Source organism: Neoarius graeffei, chromosome 19, assembly GCF_027579695.1.
Source record: "Neoarius graeffei isolate fNeoGra1 chromosome 19, fNeoGra1.pri, whole genome shotgun sequence".
Lineage (NCBI taxonomy): Eukaryota > Metazoa > Chordata > Actinopteri > Siluriformes > Ariidae > Neoarius > Neoarius graeffei.
The window spans coordinates 49018517-49044304 of NC_083587.1; the positions used below are offsets into that span (position 1 = coordinate 49018517).

Genomic DNA, 25788 nt, shown 5'->3' on the forward strand with positions numbered 1-25788 from the left:
TTTTTCTATACAAATATTAAAAATATAAAGTTCTGAACAAGTTAGAGAAAGATTAGCAAAATATCACAATTTTGACCTATTTTTGCCCTATATGCCTGGCACATTACAATTAATTATGGGTGGCAGCCAAGGGGTTAAATAAAGAGGTACATGCTAGCAATAGAAATCATTAGCTTCATTTCCAGGACTAGCTTGGAGTCCCAGTTACCTAGCGTCAACGTTCCCACAACTTTAACCGTTTGAACGATACGTTTCTCATTGATTCACATTCCCATTTCAAAAGCTCAGGTTTGAGGTTCATTTGAATGCACCAAAAACATATAAAATAAAATTAAATAAAATTGCTTCTTTAGCAATCCCATTATTTTTATTTTATAAGCATTCTTGAAGTGTGTGTGTGTGTGTGTGTGTCCACAGGCCTGCGCACCTCTGTATCACTGGCGAACAGTGAAGATCAGTGGTGAGATGGATCCAGTGGGCACGTGCTATGTGGCTGTGCAGAACTTCAGTGCCTATGCAGAGTACTCGCCTTGCAGAACAAGTGAGTGTGTGTGTCTCTCTCTCTCTCACTCTCTCACACACACACACACACACACACACAGAGTATACAGTGTATACAATGTCTTGCATACGTAATCACCCAAGTGACCCACCCAATCTTCCCCTCCATGTTACTGCATTTTGTGGTGTTATAACCTGGAAATTATATGTCATGACCAATAGGATTATATTACATAGACACGAGTGTTTTACTGGGAAATACGCCACTCGTATTTTTCATATGAACTACATCATGGACATGGAGACCCACAATCATGACATATTTAAATAATATTGGCTGGCTTTGAATGGTATATCAGATATATTCCATTCAGCTAGCATGATATTGAACGAGTCTTTGACTCGTTCAATATCATGCTAACTGAATGGAATATATCTGATATACCATGGAAAAAAAAGCCAGCCAATATTATTATTATTATTATTATTATTATTATTATTATTATTATTATAATACGTACATACATACATACACACAGGGTGCGATTTGTCAAAAAACCAGAAGGGGGGATTTTTTTTTTTTTTAAATCATGAAAGGTCACAAAATTAAGGTAACAACAGGCTAACAGCTCAATAACATCCGATGATATCAAATGAATAACACTAAATGAAAACGAACACTAAACCAGAGATAGTAAATTCATCTTCCTATCTCTCTGACTAAATACACGAACACTAACACAACAAAGTTCGCATTGCTTGTCGCGTTGCTGTGATGTTACTCTTCCTCCGGATTAAATGGACAGTGACTCGAAAATCACTAAAATACATGAATACTAAATGAACAGTTTGCTCTGATGGCGCAGTTCACATTGTGCGCAGCTTTCCGATTTAAACTGTTTTTTTCTCATCCTTATACTTCCTGTTTCATGGACTGTAACGGATTTGCTTATTTAGTAATTTTAATACAGAATTTACTTTGAAATTATAATCAGACACTCCAACGCCCCCCCTAAAAAAAAAAAAATCGGCCGTGAAAAAGGCGGCATCTGACAAAAGGCGCGCTGTTTGCATCCCTGCAGATACATTGATACATTGTAGATAATAACAATATCTTTGTGTTCGATGAGAACGCAAATATATTGTTATCATCTACAATGTATCTATTTGCTGGGGACGTTCATGAACATCGAAGCTGCCACTTCGGGTCATTTTGAAAGTGAGTGCAATGTAGACCATAGAAAACTGTCACAACATGCCTGTCATGTCAACTTTTTTTTTGGTTTGTTTGTTTTATTGACGGGGTTGTCCCCGAGGATTTTTTTTCAGCAGAGATAAAAACCAGAGGGGGGGATGATCCCCCCCATCCCCCCAGCAAATCGCACCCAGCATACACACTCTCTTCATATCAGCAATCTCAAAGGCCAGCACTAGCTTACCCGCAAGTTGGCGCTGTTAGCGCGGCAGTAAAGTCACCTTCCAGTTGGTGTAGGGTTCATTAGCGTGGCAGTGAATTCACCTTCCAGACGTTGTAGCATTCATCAGTAGCACAGGCTAACGACCGAGAAACTAAGATTTCTGTCCCAAGACTTTTCTTCCATGTGGACTCACCACAGCATTTTTCACTCAGACTCACTCATTTCCCAATGTAATTTACTTACCGTACTTACTTTTAAAATCAACATCAACTACACACAACGGAGCTACTTGTCAGCCAAAATTCTTCCAATCTTCCGCTTTTAATGAAGCAAACCTGGCGGCCATGTTTGCTTACAAACTGTCACAGTCGCAAGCGTGGAAGTTTTACATCTCCAATGTGTCTCTTTCCCAGTTTTTCGATGTCCATTGTTATGTTTTTCTCTTGTAAATATGCGTGAAGAATATACTGTATAATGAAGTTTTGGTAGCCTTTCGGTTGTTGAGTGCATCTTTAGTTTCAGCTTTCAGGTTGTTTATTTATTTCATGCGTAAATCTAGCACTGGATTAGCCTCGTCTTCTCTCTTTCCCGGCGGACAAAGAAATGATTGTGTACATGCGCAGCAGAAAAGTTTTGTCATTGGATCTTTGCATGAGCTCCAGTTTGTGACATTGTGTTGTCTTGAAAACATGCAATATTATAACAATGTTGCACACTCAGTCTCCATTGGGGAGAGTGGCGTAATACAACCCCAATTCCAAAAAAGTTGGGACAAAGTACAAATTGTAAATAAAAACGGAATGCAATGATGTGGAAGTTTCAAAATTCCATATTTTATTCAGAATAGAACATAGATGACATATCAAATGTTTAAACTGAGAAAATGTATCATTTAAAGAGAAAAATTAGGTGATTTTAAATTTCATGACAACAACACATCTCAAAAAAGTTGGGACAAGGCCATGTTTACCACTGTGAGACATCCCCTTTTCTCTTTACAACAGTCTGTAAACATCTGGGGACTGAGCAGACAAGTTGCTCAAGTTTAGGGACAGGAATGTTAACCCATTCTTGTCTAATGTAGGATTCTAGTTGCTCAACTGTCTTAGGTCTTTTTTGTCGTATCTTCTGTTTTATGATGCGCCAAATGTTTTCTATGGGTGAAAGATCTGGACTGCAGGCTGGCCAGTTCAGTACCCGGACCCTTCTTCTACGCAGCCATGATGCTGTCATTGATGCAGTATGTGGTTTGGCATTGTCATGTTGGAAAATGCAAGGTCTTCCCTGAAAGAGACGTCGTCTGGATGGGAGCATATGTTGCTCTAGAACCTGGATGTACCTTTCAGCATTGATGGTGTCTTTCCAGATGTGTAAACTGCCCATGCCACACGCACTAATGCAACCCCATACCATCAGAGATGCAGGCTTCTGAACTGAGCGCTGATAACAACTTGGGTCGTCCTTCTCCTCTTTAGTCCGAATGACACGGCGTCCCTGATTTCCATAAAGAACTTCAAATTTTGATTCGTCTGACCACAGAACAGTTTTCCACTTTGCCACAGTCCATTTTAAATGAGCCTTGGCCCAAAGAAGACGTCTGCGCTTCTGGATCATGTTTAGATACGGCTTCTTCTTTGAACTATCGAGTTTTAGCTGGCAATGGAGGATGGCACGGTGAATTGTGTTCACAGATAATGTTCTCTGGAAATATTCCTGAGCCCATTTTGTGATTTCCAATACAGAAGCATGCCTGTATGTGATGCAGTGCCGTCTAAGGGCCCGAAGATCACGGGCACCCAGTATGGTTTTCCGGCCTTGACCCTTACGCACAGAGATTCTTCCAGATTCTCTGAATCTTTTGATGATATTATGCACTGTAGATGATGATATGTTCAAACTCTTTGCAATTTTACACTGTCGAACTCCTTTCTGATATTGCTCCACTATTTGTCGGCGCAGAATTAGGGGGATTGGTGATCCTCTTCCCATCTTTACTTCTGAGAGCCGCTGCCACTCCAAGATGCTCTTTTTATACCCAGTCATGTTAATGACCTATTGCCAATTGACCTAATGAGTTGCAGTTTGGTCCTCCAGCTGTTCCTTTTTTGTACCTTTAACTTTTCCAGCCTCTTATTGCCCCTGTCCCAACTTTTTTGAGATGTGTTGCTGTCATGAAATTTCAAATGAGCCAATATTTGGCATGAAATTTCAAAATGTCTCACTTTCGACATTTGATATGTTGTCTATGTTCTATTGTGAATACAATATCAGTTTTTGAGATTTGTAAATTATTGCATTCCGTTTTTATTTACAATTTGTACTTTGTCCCAACTTTTTTGGAATCGGGGTTGTACATGGAGGATAAGCGATATGATAATATTGCATGCCATCAATAAACCCACTAGAAGGTAATAGAACACGTTTTTATTCCATGGAAAAAGTGGCTCGTATGTATCATAATTCTCTCTGTCGCTCGTGAGGAAATCGATGAACTGTTTTGTTAAATTTGGGTACTTTGTTTGTGAATGTGTCTATATAATAAAAAGAAAATCACGCGTTGGCTTGAAGATATGAAGTTTATCTTCTCGTGTTAAAAAACTCGCATTTTTTATACAAAATACATCGCAGATCTGAGTGACGTATTTCCCGATATTTCACTCCAATGATGTCACTCCTAGTGTTTTCCCACTAACTAGACGTCTCATCTCATCTCATTATCTGTAGCCGCTTTATCCTGTTCTACAGGGTCGCAGGCAAGCTGGAGCCTATCCCAGCTGACTACGGGCGAAAGGCGGGGTACACCCTGGACAAGTCGCCAGGTCATCACAGGGCTGACACATAGACACAGACAACCATTCACACTCACATTCACACCTACGGTCAATTTAGAGTCACCAGTTAACCTAACCTGCATGTCTTTGGACTGTGGGGGAAACCGGAGCACCCGGAGGAAACCCACGCGGACACGGGGAGAACATGCAAACTCCACACAGAAAGGCCCTCGCCGGCCACGGGGCTCGAACCCGGACCTTCTTGCTGTGAGGCGACAGCGCTAACCACTACACCACCGTGCCGCCCCCTAACTAGACGTGCATTGTCAAAATGATGAACTGGTTCAGAATTAAAATTCTTTTGATTAACTTGCATATTTTTTTTTTTGTGGATGTGTCCATATAATATAAAGAACATTACACTGTGACGTGAAGATATGAAGTTTATCTTCTCGTGTTGAAAAATATATCACTCGTTTGCGTCGCTCACTCATGAAATATACATTCACCACTCGAAGATAAACTTCATATCTTCGCGCCACTGTGTAATATCCTCTGTATCGGTCATGAATTTACACAAATAGTGCTGGAAAAAAAATTATATAAATCGGTTTTAGGAATAGGAGAAAAAAAATTATATAATGTTCATCCATGTTGCTGTGAAACCCCTAAATGAGTTTTGGCTCCAGTGTTTTTGAAGGCATAGTGGTAGAGTCATATAATAATAATAATAATAAGAAGAAAAAGAAATTATATATACATGCACTCTCTTGTCCTTTCTCACAATTTACATTGACATTTTGAATAGTTTTATTTAAATGAAAATAAATGTACACTACCGTTCAAAAGTTTGGGGTCACTTTGAAATGTCCTTATTTTTGAAAGAAAAGCACTGTTCTTTTCAGTGAAGATCACTTTAAACTAATCAGAAATCCACTCTATACATTGCTAATGTGGTAAATGACTATTCTAGCTGCAAATGTCTGGTTTTTGGTGCAATATCTCCATAGGTGTATAGAGGCCCATTTCCAGCAACTCTCACTCCAGTGTTCTAATGGTACAATGTGTTTGCTCATTGCCTCAGAAGGCTAATGGATGATTAGAAAACCCTTGTACAATCATGTTAGCACAGCTGAAAACAGTTGAGCTCTTTAGAGAAGCTATAAAACTGACCTTCCTTTGAGCAGATTGAGTTTCTGGAGCATCACATTTGTGGGCTCGATTAAATGCTCAAAATGGCCAGAAAGATGTCTTGACTAGATTTTCTATTCATTTTACAACTTATGGTGGGAAATAAAAGTGTGACTTTTCATGGAAAACACAAAATTGTCTGGGTGACCCCAAACTTTTGAACGGTAGTGTAATTGCATCATATCCGAGTTAAATGTATTTACTGAAGTGCAGTTACTGTATATGTTTCGTGTCACTAAGCCGTGATGAATAGAATTGAATTCCCTAAAATTCAGCCGATATCCCTCAACAGAAAAGCATTCACCCTGTTGAAAGTTTGAATGTTGATGTGACGTTATCACAGCTATCTGTCCAATTGTCTGTGCTTTTTGAGTAGGAAGGATGATGATATTCCCTCCTCGTCAATCAGCGCGACATTAACCAGTCATCGGCGCCTGTGAGCTTGAGCGTTTCTTCTGAGTGTGTGCAGTTATCCTGTGGTGTAGCATGCGCAGCGGTTCAAAAAGATGTGGCGCTTTCACATGTCTCAGAGGAAGCATGTGTTAGCCTTCACAGCTGTCATGTGATAGAACTGAGGTTTCTAGCGAGTAGGAGTGGGAAAATGACTTTCCCCAAATAAACCTATTCGTAAAGCATCCGTGAATATTCTTTATAAATAAAACATCAGTCAGTTGAATCGTGAGCCATTTAAACACGAATGTGATGTACGTCGAATGTCCAAGTGTACGCAATTTGTGGTATAACTCTTGGATGCAACAATAAACCCTCACACTCTCACTGTTTCTCACACCACATAACTAGGCCTGATGCCAGGGCAGTTTTGCGCCCGTCTATAAACAGCGATCAAAGCAGTGCACAGTGTTTGTTTAGATGCAATTTCCTGCCCGGCTCCTGTGCTTTGATGAGTTTGAAAAGATTAGGAGTGATATGGTAAAAATATATATCGTCATGGTATTTGAAGATGTACTGTATCATGACACACCCACCAGCAAAGCAATGTTATGATGTAAAGAACAAAAAATCGTTAAAAGTATGATTTTTAAAGCTGTTAAGTTTACAGAAAGAAAGAAATTCGTCAAAGGCGATCAAATGGGTAAATATATCCAAACAACGGCCAGGTCTTATGTAGTTTTATTTTAACAGTGGTTGCTGTAGTATGATACTCTCAGTACGATTGGTCGAAATGTTTTATGGAAATACAGTATGGAAGTGATGAGTTAAGAATAGTGTGGCACAATTTCCTGAAAGGGGGAGCGGCACGGTGGTGTAGTGGTTAGCGCTGTCGGCTCACAGCAAGAAGGTCCGGGTTCGAGCCCCGTGGCCGGCGAGGGCCTTTCTGTGTGGAGTTTGCATGTTCTCCCCGTGTCCGCGTGGGTTTCCTCCGGGTGCTCCGGTTTCCCCCACAGTCCAAAGACATGCAGGTTAGGTTAACTGGTGACTCTAAATTGAGCGTAGGTGTGAATGGTTGTCTGTGTCTATGTGTCAGCCCTGTGATGACCTGGCGACTTGTCCAGGGTGTACCCCACCTTTCGCCCGTAGTCAGCTGGGATAGGCTCCAGCTTGCCTGCGACCCTGTAGAACAGGATAAAGCGGCTAGAGATAATGAGATGAGATGAGAATTTCCTGAAAGGTAATGTTTATGCCACAGCACTGTTGAATGCTCTTGTTGCATTCACTTCCTGATAGCAATATGTCCATAAGTTGTTGACGTTTTTCAGTCGAGCAGAACTCAGAAGCAGAAGTCTAGTTAAAAGTCAAGGATAACTAATTATTCTGTCCACATTTACTGGATATACCGTAAGCAATCGCACGCTCTGATTGGTGACTCTACTACGAGGCTATCAGCTAATATACCGTGAGTGGAGAAAAACAAAATGGCAAAGCGTGTTGCTGAACCAATCGGAGATGAAATGAAAACTTTATTTGAAAACAGAACCCCAAAAAATACAAAAAAAAGCAACAAAATATGGAATAAAAGTATTTGATGGTAAGAACGTATCTTTTATTTTTCGAGAATTGTTATTGCATTTTTCACAAATTGCTTGTCATTTCACCGGTTTGTTTACACTCTAAGCGGAAATTATTTTGTTGGACATTTTGTATAAAGTTTTTATTTATCACATTTGCAAAAAAACTGAAAATAAAAAATGTTCTGTTTCTCAAAATCCAGTGAATGTGGATAGAATAAAACAGTTATTCCACTCAATCTCGTTGTACTTGGCTTATAGCCAACTCTGCGCTACGTGCCTCATCGGCTATCAGCTCATGTACAGTGGTGCTTGAAAGTTTGTGAACCCTTTAGAATTTTCTATATTTCTGCATAAATATGACCTAAAACATCATCAGATTTTCACACAATTCCTAAAAGTAGATAAAGAAAACCAAGTTAAATAAAAGAGACAAAAATATTATACTTGGTCATTTATTTACTGAGGAAAATGATCCAATATTACATATCTGTGAGTGGCAAAAGTATGTGAACCTCTAGGATTAGCAGTTAATTTGAAGGTGAAAATAGAGTCAGGTGTTTTCAATCAATGGGATGACAATTAGGTGTGAGTGGGCACCCTGTTTTATTTAAAGAACAGGGATCTATCAAAGTCTGATCTTCACAATGCATGTTTGTGGAAGTATATCATGGCATGAACAAAGGAGATTTCTGAGGACCTCAGAAAAAGCTTTGTTGATGCTCATCAGGTTGGAAAAGGTTACAAAACCATCTCTAAAGAGTTTGGACTCCACCAATCCACAGTCAGACAGATTGTGTACAAATGGAGGAAATTCAAGACCATTGTTACCCTCCCCAGGAGTGGTCAACCAACAAAGATCACTCCAAGAGCAAGGCATGTAATAGTCGGCGAGGTCACAAAGGACCCCAGGGTAACTTCTAAGCAACTGAAGGCCTCTCTCATATTGGCTAATGTTAATGTTCATGAGTCCACCATCAGGAGAACACTGAACAACAATGATGTGCATGGTAGGGCTGCAAGGAGAAAGCCACTGCTCTCCAAAGAGAGCATTGCTGCTCATCTGCAGTTTGCTAAAGATCACATGGACAAGCCAGAAGGCTATTGGAAAAATGCTTTGTGGATGGATGAGACCAAAATAGAACTTTTTGGTTTAAATGAGAAGCGTTATGTTTGGAGAAAGGAAAACACTGCATTCCAGCATAAGAACCTTATCCCATCTGTGAAACATGGTGGTGGTAGTATCATGGTTTGGGCCTGTTTTCCTGCATGTGGGCCAGGACGGCTTGCCATCATTGATGGAACAATGAATTCTGAATTATACCAGTGAAATTCTAAAGGAAAATGTCAGGACATCTGTCCATGAACTGAATCTCAAGAGAAGGTGGGTCGTGCAGCAGGACAATGCTCCTAAGCACACAAGTCATTCTATCAAAGAATGGTTAAAGAAGAATAAAGTTAATGTTTTGGAATGGCCAAGTCAAAGTCCTGACCTTAAGCCAACCGAAATGTTGTGGAAGGACCTGAAGCGAGCAGTTCATGTGAAGAAACCCACCAACATCCCAGAGTTGAAGCTGTTCTGTACGGAGGAATGGGCTAAAATTCCTCCAAGCCAGTGTGCAGGACTGATCAACAGTTACTGCAAACATTTAGTTGCAGTTATTGCTGCACAAGGGGGTCACACCAGATACTGAAAGCAAAGGTTCACATACTTTTGCCACTCACAGATATGTAATTTTGGATCATTTTCCTCAATAAATAAATGAGCAAGTATAATAGTTTTGTCTCATTTGTTTAACTGGGTTCTCTTTATCTACTTTTAGGACTTGTGTGAAAATCTGAAGATGTTTTAGGTCATATTTATGCAGAAATATAGAACATTCTAAAGCAGGGGTCTTCAGTCCTATCCACAAAGGGCCAGTGTGGCTGCAGGCTTTCATTCCAACCAAGCAGGAGCTACACCTGATTTCACTTGTTTAATCATTTCACCCTCGTCTCCAGTCAACAATCAAATGAGCCTCCAATTTGGCTGTAATGAAAGCCTGCAGCTACACCGGCCCTTTGCGGATAGGATTGAAGACCCCTGTTCTAAAGGGTTCACAAATTTTGAAGCACCACTGTACGACTCAATTTCGTGGAATAACTGTTAGAGTGCAAGTTTAGCTAAATAAAGTCTTTGCATACTAATTTCTCAACACATCTGAGGTAAATATTGATATTCCTCATAGTTACCTTCGCCAGCTTTGTTGGAGGAGGTTATGTTTCCGCCTCCATTTGTTTGTTTGTTTGTCTGTTCCCAATGTAGCTCAAAAAGTAGTGAACGGATTTGGATGAAATTTTGAGGAAAGGTGGGTCATGTGCCAAGGAACAATTGATTAGATTTTGATGCAAATCTGGAGATGTATCCAGGATTTTTCTTTGTCTGTTCCCAACGTAACTCAAAAAGTAGTGAACAGATTTTGGTGAAATTTGGTGTACAGCTTTAGTATTATCCTAGATTCAAATGATTTGATGTTGATAATATGTGGCTTGGCCGAGGTATGCACTCTATGGTACCTACCAAGTTCCTTTCTAGTTTTGCCTTGTTTTCATCATAAGTTTTCTGTTACATTGATTGTATTGATTAAATTTGGGTATGTTCTGTCTACTGAGAGTATTAGCCTCATTTCCATTCATCGTAAAGGAATCTAAGTTGCCACGTGTTTTTCCTCTTGAATTGCAATTGTATTATTTTGCCATTTCAAAAGCACAAATTTGAGTTCCCATTGAATTCTTTGTTTCGGGCCGCATCGCATCACACGCTTAAACTACATGAAGCAGTATTTATATGTGATGCTTTGGGAGCTTACTTAAAGACTCACGCACTTCATAAAGAACTGATCTATCAGTATAATTCCTTTAGCAGCTACTTAGTCCTAGCAAAGTGGCGTATGCTTGCCAGCAGTGACTTCAGAAAGGGAATTAGTGGATGATTTATAAGCCTCTAATGACTATTAAGACCTCTTGACTCTCAGATAAACACCATGAAGTGGCTTCCTGGCAGGTCGTTATAGCAACAGCACCAAAGCAAAGAGCTCAGTGTTTAACTTCACCAGCTCTGCTAGGTTTATGATATACGCACATTTGGAAGCTCAAAGTAAAATACTTACAAAGCATGGGGCTATTTCAAGAAAAATGTCCTCATCTTCTTTGAACGATATTATTGAATAAACTCATTGGCTGCGAGTTACATTTTTACCAACGCCAACTTTGTTGGAGGAGGTTCTGTTTTCGCCTCTGTTTGTTTGTCTGTTCCCAACGTAACTCAAAAAGTAGTGAACAGATTTTGATTAGATTGTGAGAAAAAGTGGGCCATGGGCCAAGGAACAATTGATTTAGATTTTGATGCAAATCCAGATATGTATGTGGGTCCAGGATTTTTTTTTTTTGTCTTTTTCCAACATAACTCAAAAAGTAGTGAATGGATTTTGATGAAATTTGGTGTACAGCTTTAGTATTGTCCTTGGTGATTTTGTCGTTGATAACGTGGTTTAGCTGAGGTATGCACTCGACCACGTTCCCTTCTAGTTCACTATAACTTTATTACCAGATTATTTTTTTTAAACCATAATTTACCATTACCATAAACATTCATGTCAACGGCAACATTCTCACACTGAAATACACAAAATTAAGCAATATGTACGGTATTATGATCTTACAATTATATAGTTCAACCTTTTATTGACTTCTGATATTTTAAGATATTGTTCCAAAAAGTTTTGAACCCTATACGGTCAAAGCAGACAAGCTTCTAGCCCATTTATACCAGCCGGCCATTGACTGTAGTATAATTAACTTTTTAAGCAACTTAAAATTGTGTGTCGTGTCTGAGAACCTGTTATAGCTTAAATTATATTGGCTTATGACATGATGGACGGGTGGTGAAATTATTACTATGACTTGCTACTGCATTATGTAAAATTAATGATGATGTTTTTGGTGCAGACAATCCAGACCCTGAAGGACAGGGCTTCTGTCAGGCCGGCTTCAGCGTGGACTTCACCAAGGTAACTGACCCATCATTACGCCACTTTGTGTATTTAAAACACATGGCGATAATATTTTACAGTTATTCCACGAAATCGAGTCATGCATGAGCTGGATTTTGAGAAACAGAGCATTCTTATTTTTATTTTTTGCTAATTCGATAAATAAAAACGTTATACAAAACGTCCGACAAAATCATTTCCGCTTAGAATGTCAACAAACTGGCGAAATGACAGGAGCAATTTGTGAAAAATGTGAAAATAATAATTCTTGAAAAATAAAAAAAAAAGATATGTCCTTACCATCAAATACTTTCATTACATATGTTGTTGCTTTTTTGTATTTTGGGGGGTTTTGTTTTCGAGTCGAGTTTTTATTTCGTCCTCGGTTGGTTCAGCAACACGCTCCGCCGTTTTATTTTTCTCTACTCACGGTATATGAGCTGATATCCTAGTAGTAGAGTAGCCAATCGGAGCACGCAATTGCTCATATCCAGTGAATATGGATGGAATAAATGGTCGTATTCCGTACAGATTACATAGAAACACAAGGACTAGTTGGGAAAAACAAGTATAAGTGACTAGGAGTTACAGATACCACCCTGAAGTTGGTTATTTCCCTATAACAGCATGTCCTGAAGTGTTCCCCCCCCCCCCCCTTTTACACCACAGCAATTTACTAAAGATTACCATTTTTCAAACTTATTAATGAATGACACTTCATAAATTTAACCATTTATAGCTATATTTAATGTTGTGGAACTTTATAACAACTATAAAAATAAATTTTCTCACCAGGCTCTCTTTTTTCATATGTTATTAAGCCAATAAAAGCAGCTTGCCATGTTACTGAGAACCCAGAAAGTGCAAAGTCTTTGTCCTGAAGACCTTCTGAGACTGGAGACTCCTTCCATAAATGTCGTCTTACAGAAAGTTTCAATGCATCAATGATTGTACATTTTGCTTTGTTAAATAACTACATGCTTTTTAAAAAAAAAATCTGTTTATTATTAGCCTTAGAATATGTGGAGTGTCTGCCATCCAGTTCCCTGTTGTTGCTCTAGAAGCATGAACACATTAGAACAGGCACATTAATATAAACGTGGAACTCTTGTTGGAGATACTGTTGTAGAAAATGAATTCTGATCAGTTCAACAGCACTGTGGTATAAGTTAGTCAAACTTATCGTATCATGTATTAAACTTATAGTAGCAAGTATTATGTAGTAATCTTCTTGACCATCTAGATTAGTACAAAGAACATTATTTTTAAGAATTTGGTCATAGTTTGTAACTTGAGACAGGACTGTCTAAGATGGCGCTCTCGACTATCATCATTGACGCAACTCATCTCATTATCTCTAGCCACTTTATCCTGTTCTACAGGGTCGCAGGCAAGCTCAACCCTATCCCAGCTGACTACGGGCGAAAGGCGGGGTACACCCTGGACAAGTCGCCAGGTCATCACAGGGCTGACACATAGACACAGACAACCATTCACACTCACATTCACACCTACGCTCAATTTAGAGCCACCAGTTAACCTAACCTGCATGTCTTTGGACTGTGGGGGAAACCGGAGCACCCGGAGGAAACCCATGCGGACACGGGGAGAACATGCAAACTCCGCACAGAAAGGCCCTCGTCGGCCACGGGGCTCGAACCCGGACCTTCTTGCTGTGAGGCGACAGCGCTAACCACTACACCACCGTGCCGCCCCATTGACGCAACTGAAGGAATATTTTTTTGGAAGAAGCGTTCATGTCTCCAGTACTGAAACAGATACTTGTAGAATTTATGCTAAGCTGTTCTGGTGGTTCGCAGTAGCTAACCGTTACTGGGACTTCAGCTCAGCCAAAACGTAGCCAGACACCAAAAAAGCAACAGGGCAAAGGATTTTGCAAAGGATTAGCGGCTGGCTGACAGGTCGCGCCGTTGTGTGTAGTTGTTGATTTTAAAAGTAATTAAGTAAATTACACTGGGAAATTAATACTTAAGTCTGAGTGAAAAATAACGTGGAAGAAGAGTCTGGAGACAGAAATCTTAGGCCAAGTTTACATTAGACCGTATCTATCTCGTTTTCTTCGCGGATGCACTGTCCGTTTACATAAAAACGCCGGGAAACGGGAATCCGCCAGCGTCCACGTATTCAATCCAGATCGTGTCTGGTCCGGTGCTGTGTAAACATTGAGAATACGCGGATACGCTGTGCTGAGCTCTAGCTGGCGTCGTCATTGGACAACGTCACTGTGACATCCACCTTCCTGATTCGCTGGCGTTGGTCATGTGACGCGACTGCTGAAAAACGGCGCGGACTTCCGCCTTGTATCACCTTTCATTAAAGAGTATAAAAGTATGAAAATACTGCAAATACTGATGCAAATACTGCCCATTGTGTAGTTATGATTGTCTTTAGGCTTGCCATCCTTCCACTTGCAAGTGGTAAGTGATATGCGCTGGGATCACACATACAGCGGCTCAGTCCCGAATCGTGGCTCGTTCGCTTCACTCGCGTGCTCTGTGAGCTGCGCAGGGCCGGAGTGCGCACCCTCCAGAGGGCACTCGCTGTTCAGGGCGGAGTGATTTGGAGCGCAGGATGCCTGCGGAGCCGAGCGTATCCGTGTATTGGTGTTGCTGTTTGCACGCTAATCGTTTTAACAACGTTAATCTGATGATCCACTGATACGGTCTAATGTAAACCCCACCTTAGTTTCTCAGTCGTTAGCCTGTGCTATTTGCGCTCAATAGCACTGGCTTGACTGCTTTATTAGCATTCACTAACACTACTGATGAACGACTCACGGTTAAGCTCGCATTGGCCTTCGAGAACGCCAAGGGCGATAAATTTTTGGTCCCGCCCACTATAAATCAAAACCTGATTGATTTGATTAATTCATCTGTCACTTCCTACATAAACATACATTGCCATGGCCTTCTGTCCCGGCAATGAAGTCCTAACCAGTGAGTGAGCCAGATCTAAACTCTTCTCAGCCTAGAGACAACAAACAAAAAAATCTCATTGCATAACTCGATTTTAATGTTTTCAGGACAGTAACCCTTTCATTTCTGAAGCAAATTTGATAGAAAATGAGGCCAAATTAGAAGAGAATAATTATAATTAAATTATGAAAGAAATTACATATAATATTGGAAATGCTGATATGTTTGGGCCTCTCTGAAGGCTTAGTAGGCCCTGATGGTTGCCCTGATGAGTCCCCTTGAGTGGTTCGTCATGGCCAAACACCCAAGACACTTAATGTTGTTTTTTCTTTTAATTTATCACCCATCATAATATCTTATGAAGAGCTAGCAGTACAAGCAAAAGAGGAAGGAAATCAGGTTGTGGGAAATGTTACAAAGATAATGTTATGCAATTAAAAAAAAATTAAGCCTTATAATTTGTTTGTTTATTGCCAGAAGACATTCCCATTGTTAAATTTAGCAAGCTAATAAAACACAATATGGCAGGTAACCTACTCGAGTCCTGTTCGGTCAAGGATTATTCGGATAGGATCATCAAATAATCATACTTTGATCGTGCGACACACTTGAACAAGGGTTTGGGATTTTAATATGGGAATTGTTTTTAGTGTGTGTTTATTATCTTTATGAAAGTGATGTGACCTCTTTATTTGGAAACTCAGCTTTATCCCTTCTTTCTTCCTGTCTCTTCTTCTCTACATCCTCTCTGTGTCATGGGAACGATGTAAGAAGGTTATTGAAAAGGGTTAAGGAGTAAAAGGCAAAAACAAGCAGAATGAGAGAGAGATGGATAAGTCACTGACCTCTGACCTCTTCCTAAAGCAGGAAGAGGCCTCCTTTCCTTCAATGTATTTCTCTTGCCCTCACCAGCTCCCTGTTCTTAATATAATCATATTTTCTCATATGCTGATGTAGACAAATTGCTCATGTCTCTCGTCAGTGTTACTTATTTATTCACTCTCCTAGGAGTCTGTCATCTGGGTGTGTCAGCACTAACATACTCCAGATGCACACATGCATGATTTTAACCTTCACACATAAGTAATGTCAATGTGTTTGCCCCATCCTTCACCCCAAATTAGCAGCTGGGACACCCAGATGGTCTGTACGAAGCCTTAAAACACCCTTTTCTCATAAAACACACATGTACACTCTTCTGACTCATTTCAAATGAGACTGGTGAGGTGAATCAGTTTACCAGTTAGGACATGAGATGGACACGTTGGATATGTTGAGAGTTGTCCAGGGGCAGGTGCTCAGATGCTACACAGACTGTGGCATGCTTGATTGGTATTAAGGGGTCCAGTGTAGCGCAAGAAAACAACATTCCTCACACCATTAACCCACCAGCACCACCCTGAACTGTTACCATAGGGCAGGATGGGGTCGCACCAAATTCTGACCCTACCATTTGCATGTTGCAGCAGAAATCAAGATTCATTAGGTTAGATGACGTTTTTCCAACGTGTCCAGTTTTGTTGAGCTTGTGCCCCTGTCGACTCCGATTCCTGTTCTTCATTGATGCATGTGGAACCCAGTATGGTGTTCTGCTCTTCTGAGATGCTTTTCTGCTCACCACAGTTGTAAAGAGTGCTTATTACATTGCATTACATTACATGCAGGGGCGGCACGGTGGTGTAGTGGTTAGCGCTGTCGCCTCACAGCAAGAAGGTCCGGGTTCGAGCCCCGGGGCCGGCGAGGGCCTTTCTGTGCGGAGTTTGCATATTCTCCTCATGTCCGTGTGGGTTTCCTCCGGGTGCTCCGGTTTCCCCCACAGTCCAAAGACATGCAGGTTAGGTTAACTGGTGACTCTAAATTGACTGTAGGTGTGAATGTGAGTGTGAATGGTTGTCTGTGTCTATGTGTCAGCCCTGTGATGACCTGGCGACTTGTCCAGGGTGTACCCCGCCTTTCGCCCGTAGTCAGCTGGGATAGGCTCCAGCTTGCCTGCGACCCTGGAGAACAGGATAAAGCGGCTAGAGATAATGAGATGAGATGAGACATTACATGCATGGGATTGCGCAGACGCTCTTATGAGTGGCATACACCATACGGCAGAGCAGCCTGGGGAGCAGTTGAGGGTTAGATACTTTGCTCAAAGGCACTTCAGCCATTCCTGCTGGTCCAGGGAATCGAACCAGCAACCCTTTTATCCCAAGAGCTGCTTCTCTGACCTTTAGACCATGGCTTCCCAAGTTTTATATTTATATATACACAGTACTGTCCAAAAGTCTTAGACACCCTATTATTTTGTCATACAAACTTTGTTATAGATTTCTATTTTATGACTTTTGCATTATCGAGTCAGTACAAAAACATTTCAGAGTTCCAAACGTTCGTTTTCCAGCACAAAATTAAATGTTACAGAAAAAAAAAGTTTGTATCTGAGCAGCATATTACATAAGAGAGCACTTTTCAGATTAAAAAAGAAAAGACAATGAAGGCTACTGGGTTTTGGTGCAAAATGAAGATGCAAGTATGAAAGTCAAAGTGTCCAGAAGAACTGCGGCTGGTTCTGTAAGATGCTCAGTAAAACCTACAGCTCATTTCCGCATAAAACTGCACTCATTGGACCTGAAACTACTTTTTTTTTTTAAGCAAAGGGTCGTCTCACACCAAATATTGACTTTGTTTCATTTATTATGGCTTACTGATTACTGTTTATAGTATTTTTTTAAATGTTGAAACATTTCATTTCATTATTTTCAAGCCATTTTTGGTTTACAGCATTTCCTTACATGTACCCAATACTTTTGCACACTACTCTAGATCAAACTTTCAATCAAACTTTATTACAGACTCCAACGTCCAATTAGACATAAAAAACATGTACAGTACAAAACAAACATACATTGTGATAGTTGTAAAATCACAGTAAATAAGTAAATAAATATATTAATGCCCTTCCTATAGTATGCACAAGTACCAGTGTTTCCACATATAGGACTGATATCTTACAGAACCGCACCTTGGATTGGTCAACTCCATAATGAGATTGTTCTGGGACCCCTGCAGCCTACCTATGAATTTATACATCAGTCCTCTCAGGGTGGCTTGAAAGGTGGTTAATCTTAGGCCAAGTTTACATTAGACCGTATCTGTCTCGTTTTCTTCGCGGATGCACTGTCCGTTTACATTAAAACGCCGGGAAACGGGAATCCGCCAGGGTCCACGTATTCAATCCAGATCGTGTCTGGTCCGGTGCTGTGTAAACATCGAGAATACGCGGATACGCTGTGCTGAGCTCTAGCTGGCGTCGTCATTGGACAACATCACTGTGACATCCACCTTCCTGATTCGCTGGCGTTGGTCATGTGACGCGACTGCTGAAAAACAGCGCGGACTTCCGCCTTGTATCACCTTTCATTAAAGAGTATGAAAATACTGCAAATACCGATGCAAATACTGCCCATTGTGTAGTTATGATGGTCTTTAGGCTTGCCATCCTTCCACTTGCAAGTGGTAAGTGACTTGCGCACAGCGGCTCAGTCCCGAATCACTGCTCGTGCGCTTCACTCGCGCGCTCTGTGAGCTGCGCAGGGCCGGAGTGCGCACCCTCCAGAGGGCACTCGCTGTTCAGGGCGGAGTGATTTGGAGCGCAGCCGCTGAGGAGGAAGCGATGAGCCGCACTGACACATTTCAACTTGCGTGCCGAATTAGTCATGTGATTAGCGTATCCGTGTATTGGCGTTGCTGTGTGCATGCGAATCGTGTATTGGCGTTGCTGTGTGCACGCGAATCGTTTTTAAAAACGTTAATCTGATGATCCGCTGATACGGTCTAATGTAAACCCCACCTTAAGTTACAAAATGCTTAAGGAATGCTTAAGGAATCAAATTAATTCCTTAAGCAATTATTCCATTATTCATGTACAGTAAAACCTTATTATTCAGTGACTATGTAAGAAATAGGAAAATAATTAACAACAAGGTGGTGTGATGTCATTATCACCCTGAAATTGATTATTTTCCTGCAAATATTTTCCTCCTGGTATTTATAGGAATTTGCCAGTATTAAGTTTTCATCTGAATAACACATTGTACTTTTTTTTTTATCCATTTATAGTTACTTGTAATGTATGGCATGTCCATGAAACAAATTGCTTCCTGTTTTCTCATATAACTTCTATTATAGCAGCCTTAAACAGTCATCCTTTCCCCAGCCTCTCGAATTTTCCCTGTTTAATTTAAGAAGAGAAAACAAATGCAGAATGTCATATTACTGAGAAACCACAAAGCCCTCCATCCTAAAGATTTTCCCATGTCAGAAAACTTAAAGTTACAGCGTTGCACTTCCTCTGACTGTTACAAAGTGCCTCTGACCGTTAAATAATGGCCCTTTTCCACTACCCTTTTTCAGCTCACTTCAGCTCGCTTCAGCTCACTTCAGCCCGACACGGGTCGCGTTTTGACTACCAAAAACCAGCACGACTCAGCTCGCTTCAGCCCTGCTTAGCCCCTAAAACTCGCACCGTTTTGGAGTGGGGCTGAAGCGAGCCAAACCGTGCCGAGTGAGGCTGGGGGCGTGAGCAGACACTCCCCTGTGCACTGATTGGTGAGGAGGAGTGTCCTCACACGCCCACACACGCCCCGCGAGCGCGCTGGGATCTGTAAACACCGCAAACCCGGAAGAAGGAGAATTACGAATTACGAGAATTTCTGAAGCCTTATGCGCCTCGCCTCATCTATACGCTCTTGCCAGTATCTGTTGGCGTTGTCGGTGACAACAAGCCACAGCACCAAGACCAGCCACACTAACGACTCCATGTCCTCCATGTTTATTGTTTACTATTCGGGTCGTGAGACTACCGCTTAGAAGGTCACTGATGTCACTGTTTGCGCTGCTTAACGACATCACGTGACGTCCACCCACTTTCGCTAACTCCACCCAATGTGTCCACCCACTTCCAACCAGCACGGTTCAGCACGGTTGTAGTCGAAATGCAACTCCAACAGCCCCGCTCAGCTCGACTCAGCACGGCACGGCTCAGCCCGACTCAGCCGCGTTTGTAGTGGAAAAGCGGCATAAGTGTCTCGTCACAGAAAACATCACCATGTAAACAATTCCACATGGTTTTTAATATATTTATGTGGAGCATCCAGCATACAACATACCTGAGTCTGTTGCTACTATAGATATGTAATGTATTAGAACAAGCTCATTAACATCGATACACACCTTCTGACCAATCAGAAGTGAGAATTCCACATCACTGTCATATAACATGGATTTTACTCGACGTTGTTTCGGTCATGTATGACTGTTTCAAAATACCTCATCATCTTATGTTCACAAGAATATAGCACAAGCACAGCTGTATTTGGTGTCAAAGTTGTATGAATCAAAACGAATTCTAGTATTTAATGCATTTCACTGACCTGCTGTGTGCTTAAATTAAAGAAAATGTGCTCTGATTTGCATATATCTACATGTGCTGGACTGCTTCCTGTTGCATTCTTTAAAAAAAATCTTTCATATACTGTACGTAACTAGCAATTATACAAATGTGTGTTTTATGTAGCAATGATATGAAATAGGATTACAGTGCAGCACTTGAGAGAAGATTGGGTTATGTTTAACATATGCTATGTAGGCGTGGTGCAGTGGTTAGCACTGTTGCCTCACAGCAAGAAGGCTCTGGGTTTGAACCTTGTGGCTGACATGGGCCTTTTTGTGTGGAGTTTGCATGCTGTCCCCATGCTTCTGTGGGTTTCCTCATAAAGGCGTGCGGATTAGGTCAACTGGCGACTCTACATTGCCCATCGATGTGAATGTGTGTGTGAATGGTTGTTTGTCTTTGGGTTAGCCCTGTGATCAACTGGTGAACTGCCCACCCAAAGGCAGGTGGGATTGGTTCCGGCTTCTCCTGCAACCCTGACAGATAAGCAGTAGAAATGATAGATGGATGTCTGTCCTATGTACTTACTGAAACAAAATGATCAGACCAAAGTAACTGGGTTATTTTAGTTAATTCAAGAAAAATTTCATGTCAGGTTAGGACAATACTACGGCTCGCAAATCTAAGCGTCTGGTCTCGGTTTTAACAGGGACGTGGCCATGTGTTGCATTGGTCTTGTCTTGGTCTTGCTCCATCTTACTCATTCTTGCCTTGGACTCCATTGCATATGGTCTTGGTTTTGACTCGGTCTCGGCTAAGATGGACTTGAACCCAACACTAGAGGTTATAATCTGTAGTTATGAGAGTATGAGTAGTATCTGAATCAGCCAGTGACTATGGGGGTTTTAAAAGGTTAATTATAACCAAATATCTGATGTTATTCTATCCACATTGACTGGATATGAGCAATCACGCGCTCTGAATGGCTACTCTACTACTAGGATATCAGCTCATACACCATGAGTAGAGAAAAACAAAATGGCGGCATGTTGCTGAACCAACCAAGGATGAAATAAAAACTCAAATCGAAAACAAAACTCTAACAATTATCAAGTATTTCCAAGAAACAGAAATAGCTAAAAGAATAGGTTCTCCCCCCCAAATTTAGCCTGTTCCACACTCCAGCCCAGTTGGTGGCGGTAATACACCTTTAAGTTGGTTTGCCAACCACCAACAAAACCCTAAGGAAGACGAAAACCCCCCAAAATACAAAAAATACAAAATAAAACCACAACAAAATATGGAATAAATGTATTTGATGGTAAGAACATATATCTTTTTTTTTATTTTTCAAGAATTATCATCTCATTTTTCACAAATTACGACTGTCATTTCACCGGTTTGTTTACATTCTAAGTGGAAATGATTTTGGCGGACGTTTTGTATGAAGTTTTTATTTATCGAATTTGCAAAAAATAAAAATAAAAATGCTCTGTTTCTCAAAATCCAGTGAATGTGGATAGAATAAAATAGTTATTCCACTCAATCTCGTCATACATGGCTTCTGGCTAAATCGGTGCTATATACAACTCGTCAACTATCAGCTTATGTACGACTCGATTTCGTGGAATAACTGTTGCACTCGTGTACACATGCATTGTGAAGTTATACAAACACACACAGTGTTCATTTTGATGCTTGCTCTACCATTATAATCGACGATGCATAATGGTTGTTATCTCTGATTGCTTATCGTTGTTAAGGGATGATAAGGGTTGTTATCTCTGGGGTGGTTGTTAAGGTCTTGTCCTATCAGCCGATAAAATGCCCCAATGGCTTAGCGCAAAATACAACCCCGATTCCAAAAAAGTTGGGACAAAGTACCAATTGTAAATAAAAATGGAATGCAACGATGTGGAAGTTTCAAAATTCCATATTTTATTCAGAATAGAACAAAGATGACATATCAAATGTTTAAACTGAGAAAATGTATCATTTAAAGAGAAAAATTAGGTGATTTTAAATTTCATGACAATAACACATCTCAAAAAAGTTGGTACAAGGCCATGTTTACCACTGTGAGACATCCCCTTTTCTCTTTACAACAGTCTGTAAACGTCTGGGGACTGAGGAGACAAGTTGCTCAAGTTTAGGGATAGGAATGTTAACCCATTCTTGTCTAATGTAGGATTCTAGTTGCTCAACTGTCTTAGGTCTTTTTTGTCGTATCTTCCGTTTTATGATGCGCCAAATGTTTTCTATGGGTGAAAGATCTGGACTGCAGGCTGGCCAGTTCAGTACCCGGACCCTTCTTCTACGCAGCCATGATGCTGTAATTGATGCAGTATGTGGTTTGGCATTGTCATGTTGGAAAATGCAAGGTCCTCCCTGAAAGAGACGTCGTCTGGATGGGAGCATATGTTGCTCTAGAACCTGGATATACCTTTCAGCATTGATGGTGTCTTTCCAGATGTGTAAGCTGCCCATGCCACACGCACTAATGCAACCCCATACCATCAGAGATGCAGGCTTCTGAACTGAGCGCCGATAACAACTTGGGTCGTCCTTCTCCTCTTTAGTCTGAATGACACGGCGTCCCTGATTTCCATAAAGAACTTCAAATTTTGATTCGTCTGACCACAGAACAGTTTTCCACTTTGCCACAGTCCATTTTAAATGAGCCTTGGCCCAGAGAAGACGTCTGCGCTTCTGGTTCATGTTTAGATACGGCTTCTTCTTTGAACTATAGAGTTTTAGCTGGCAATGGTGGATGGCACGGTGAATTGTGTTCACAGATAATGTTCTCTGGAAATATTCCTGAGCCCATTTTGTGATTTCCCATACAGAAGCATGCCTGTATGTGATGCAGTGCCATCTAAGGGCCCGAAGATCACGGGCACCCAGTATGGTTTTCCGGCCTTGACCCTTACGCACAGAGATTCTTCCAGATTCTCTGAATCTTTTGATGATATTATGCACTGTAGATGATGATATGTTCAAACTCTTTGCAATTTTACACTGTCGAACTCCTTTCTGATATTGCTCAACTGTTTGTCAGCGCAGAATTAGGGGGATTGGTGATCCTCTTCCCATCTTTACTTCTGAGAGCCGCTGCCACTCCAAGATGCTCTTTTTATACCCAGTCATGTTAATGACCTATTGCCAATTGACCTAATGAGTTGCAATTTGGTCCTCCAGCTGTTCCTTTTTTGTACCTTTAACTTTTCCAGCCTCTTAGGCTATGTTTACATTAGACCGTATCTGTCTCGTTTTCTTCGCGGATGCACTGTCCGTTTACATTAAACCGCCTGGAAACGGGAATCCGCCAGGGTCCACGTATTCAATCCAGATCGTGTCTGGTCCGGTGCTGTGTAAACATTCAGAATACGCGGATACGCTGTGCTGAGCTCTAGCTGGCGTCTCATTGGACAACGCCACTGTGACATCCACCTTCCTGATTCGCTGGCGTTGGTCATGTGACGCGACTGCTGAAAAACGGCGCGGACTTCCGCCTTGTATCACCTTTCATTAAAGAGTATAAAAGTATGAAAATACTGCAAATACTGATGCAAATACTGCCCATTGTGTAGTTATGATTGTCTTTAGGCTTGCCATCCTTCCACTTGCAAGTGCTAAGTGATGTGCGCTGGGATCACACACACAGCGGCTCAGTCCCGAATCACAGCTTGTTCACTTCACTCGCGCGCTCTGTGAGCTGCGCAAGGCCGGAGTGCGCACCCTCCAGAGGGCACTCGCTGTTCAGGGCGGAGTGATTTGGAGCGCAGGATGCCTGCGGAGCCGTGTATTGGTATTGCCGTGTGCACGCAAATCATGTATTGGTGTTGCTGTGTGCACACTAATCGTTTTAAAAACGTTAATCTGATGATCCGCTGATACGATCTAATGTAAACATGGGCTTATTGCCCCTGTCCCAACTTTTTTGAGATGTGTTGCTGTCATGAAATTTCAAATGAGCCAATATTTGGTATGAAATTTCAAAATGTCTCATTTTCGACATTTGATATGTTGTCTATGTTCTATTGTAAATACAATATCAGTTTTTGAGATTTGTAAATTATTGCATTCCGTTTTTATTTACAATTTGTACTTTGTCCCAACTTTTTTGGAATCGGGGTTGTATAGCCTCTAACAACCAAGTCCAGCTCCTGGCCTTCACATGGCAGAATCGTTTAAAACTAACAGGAGAAGGGGCGAAAGGTGAGTTACTGGCACGTTAAAACCAGTCTTCAGTTGCTGTGTTCCATCTTCTTTCATCTACGACTGTCACCATCTACTGGTTTTTGTCTCCTGGTTATTGTCTTAACATCCTTCAGTTCTCAAGGCAACTTCATTGTGGTAGCAACCATCAGAACCCCATTCCCTAGATGCTGTGGATTCTAGGTTGGTGTTAGGAAGGGCATCCGGCTGTAAAACTTTGCTTCATTTGTTGGTCATGATAGTTCGGAAGCTTAACCATGCAGCTCTAACAATATTGATGCATTGTGCACACGCTGGCCTAGTGGTTAGCTTGTCTGCCTCTCGAGTGGGAGATCATGAGTTTTGCTCATGGCTGGGTGATACCAAAGACCATTGTAAAAACAGTACTCCCCATCTGGCGAGGCCTGCTGCAATACAGATGCAAATAGGGAGTCAAACTCTCGTGGTTGCCAGAGGACTGGTTCCCCACTGTAACCTTAGCTATGTAATAGGCAAGAGGCCGAGGGCTATAGAAACGGAGATTGGCGCCGTCCAGTGCACCTTAAGGGCCTGGTTAGTACTGGGATGGGAGACTGCCTGGGAAGACCATGTCCTGGCACGGGTGGGACTTTGACTTTTTTTTTGCACACACTGGGTTGTGAAATATGAACCACTTTGAGAACAGTTTTATTTTCAGCCATGTGAAGGCTTGGAGGCTTTTATTTTTTTGAACAATCTCCAGTGTAGTTTAAAAAAATCTGGAAATATATTTTCATTATGTTTTTGGACTTGGAACACATTTCATATCTATATTTTCTTGACAATTCTGAGTTTAATGATATTTACATTTCTTCATATTTTCTTTCAATTTCCTCAGGACGGTACATTAGTACTCGGAGGACCAGGGAGCTTCTACTGGCAAGGTAACACAATCATTCCTTTCTGTCAGTTATCTTTCCATCCATTTTATTGAATCTATCAAATAAATGCTCAGTCTCTCAAGAACAGAAAGGCTTGTTATTCAAGATAGATTCAAGGGAATCCTAGTATTTAGACCATTGCCAAAATCCTGCTCTTTCCCCTTTAGAGCAGAACTGGAAAGATATTTAGAAAGATGTGTCACTATCCTGACATGTATTAGCATAGCAGTCCAAGTGAATCTTGGTTGCGATCCCAATTTCATCATCCCTGCTGCTCGACCAATCAGAAACCGACTTACGAGTCACCGAGTTGTTTCTTTACAGAGAATGCATGAATGATGATCTGAATACGGGGAATACGGTAGCTAACGACAGGGCTTAAACTAGCAAAAACAGCTTAGCTTTATGGTCAATAAGCTCTGAGGAGTTATACTCTAATGACAGGCTGCTGATGGGCAATACTTGCATGCCTTTCA

General features: G+C 41.2%; 1 protein-coding gene across 1 annotated transcript in view; it reads left to right on the forward strand.

Annotated features, from left to right (window-relative positions):
- The window catches only part of itga8 (integrin, alpha 8), a 285429-nt gene that overhangs the window by 33876 nt on the left and 225765 nt on the right, over positions 1 to 25788 (forward strand). Inside the window, exons 4-6 of the mRNA XM_060900203.1 lie at positions 418 to 541; positions 11836 to 11897; positions 25270 to 25315. Of these exons, the coding sequence (XP_060756186.1) occupies positions 418 to 541; positions 11836 to 11897; positions 25270 to 25315 (232 nt within the window). The remainder of the gene's footprint in view (positions 1 to 417; positions 542 to 11835; positions 11898 to 25269; positions 25316 to 25788) is intronic.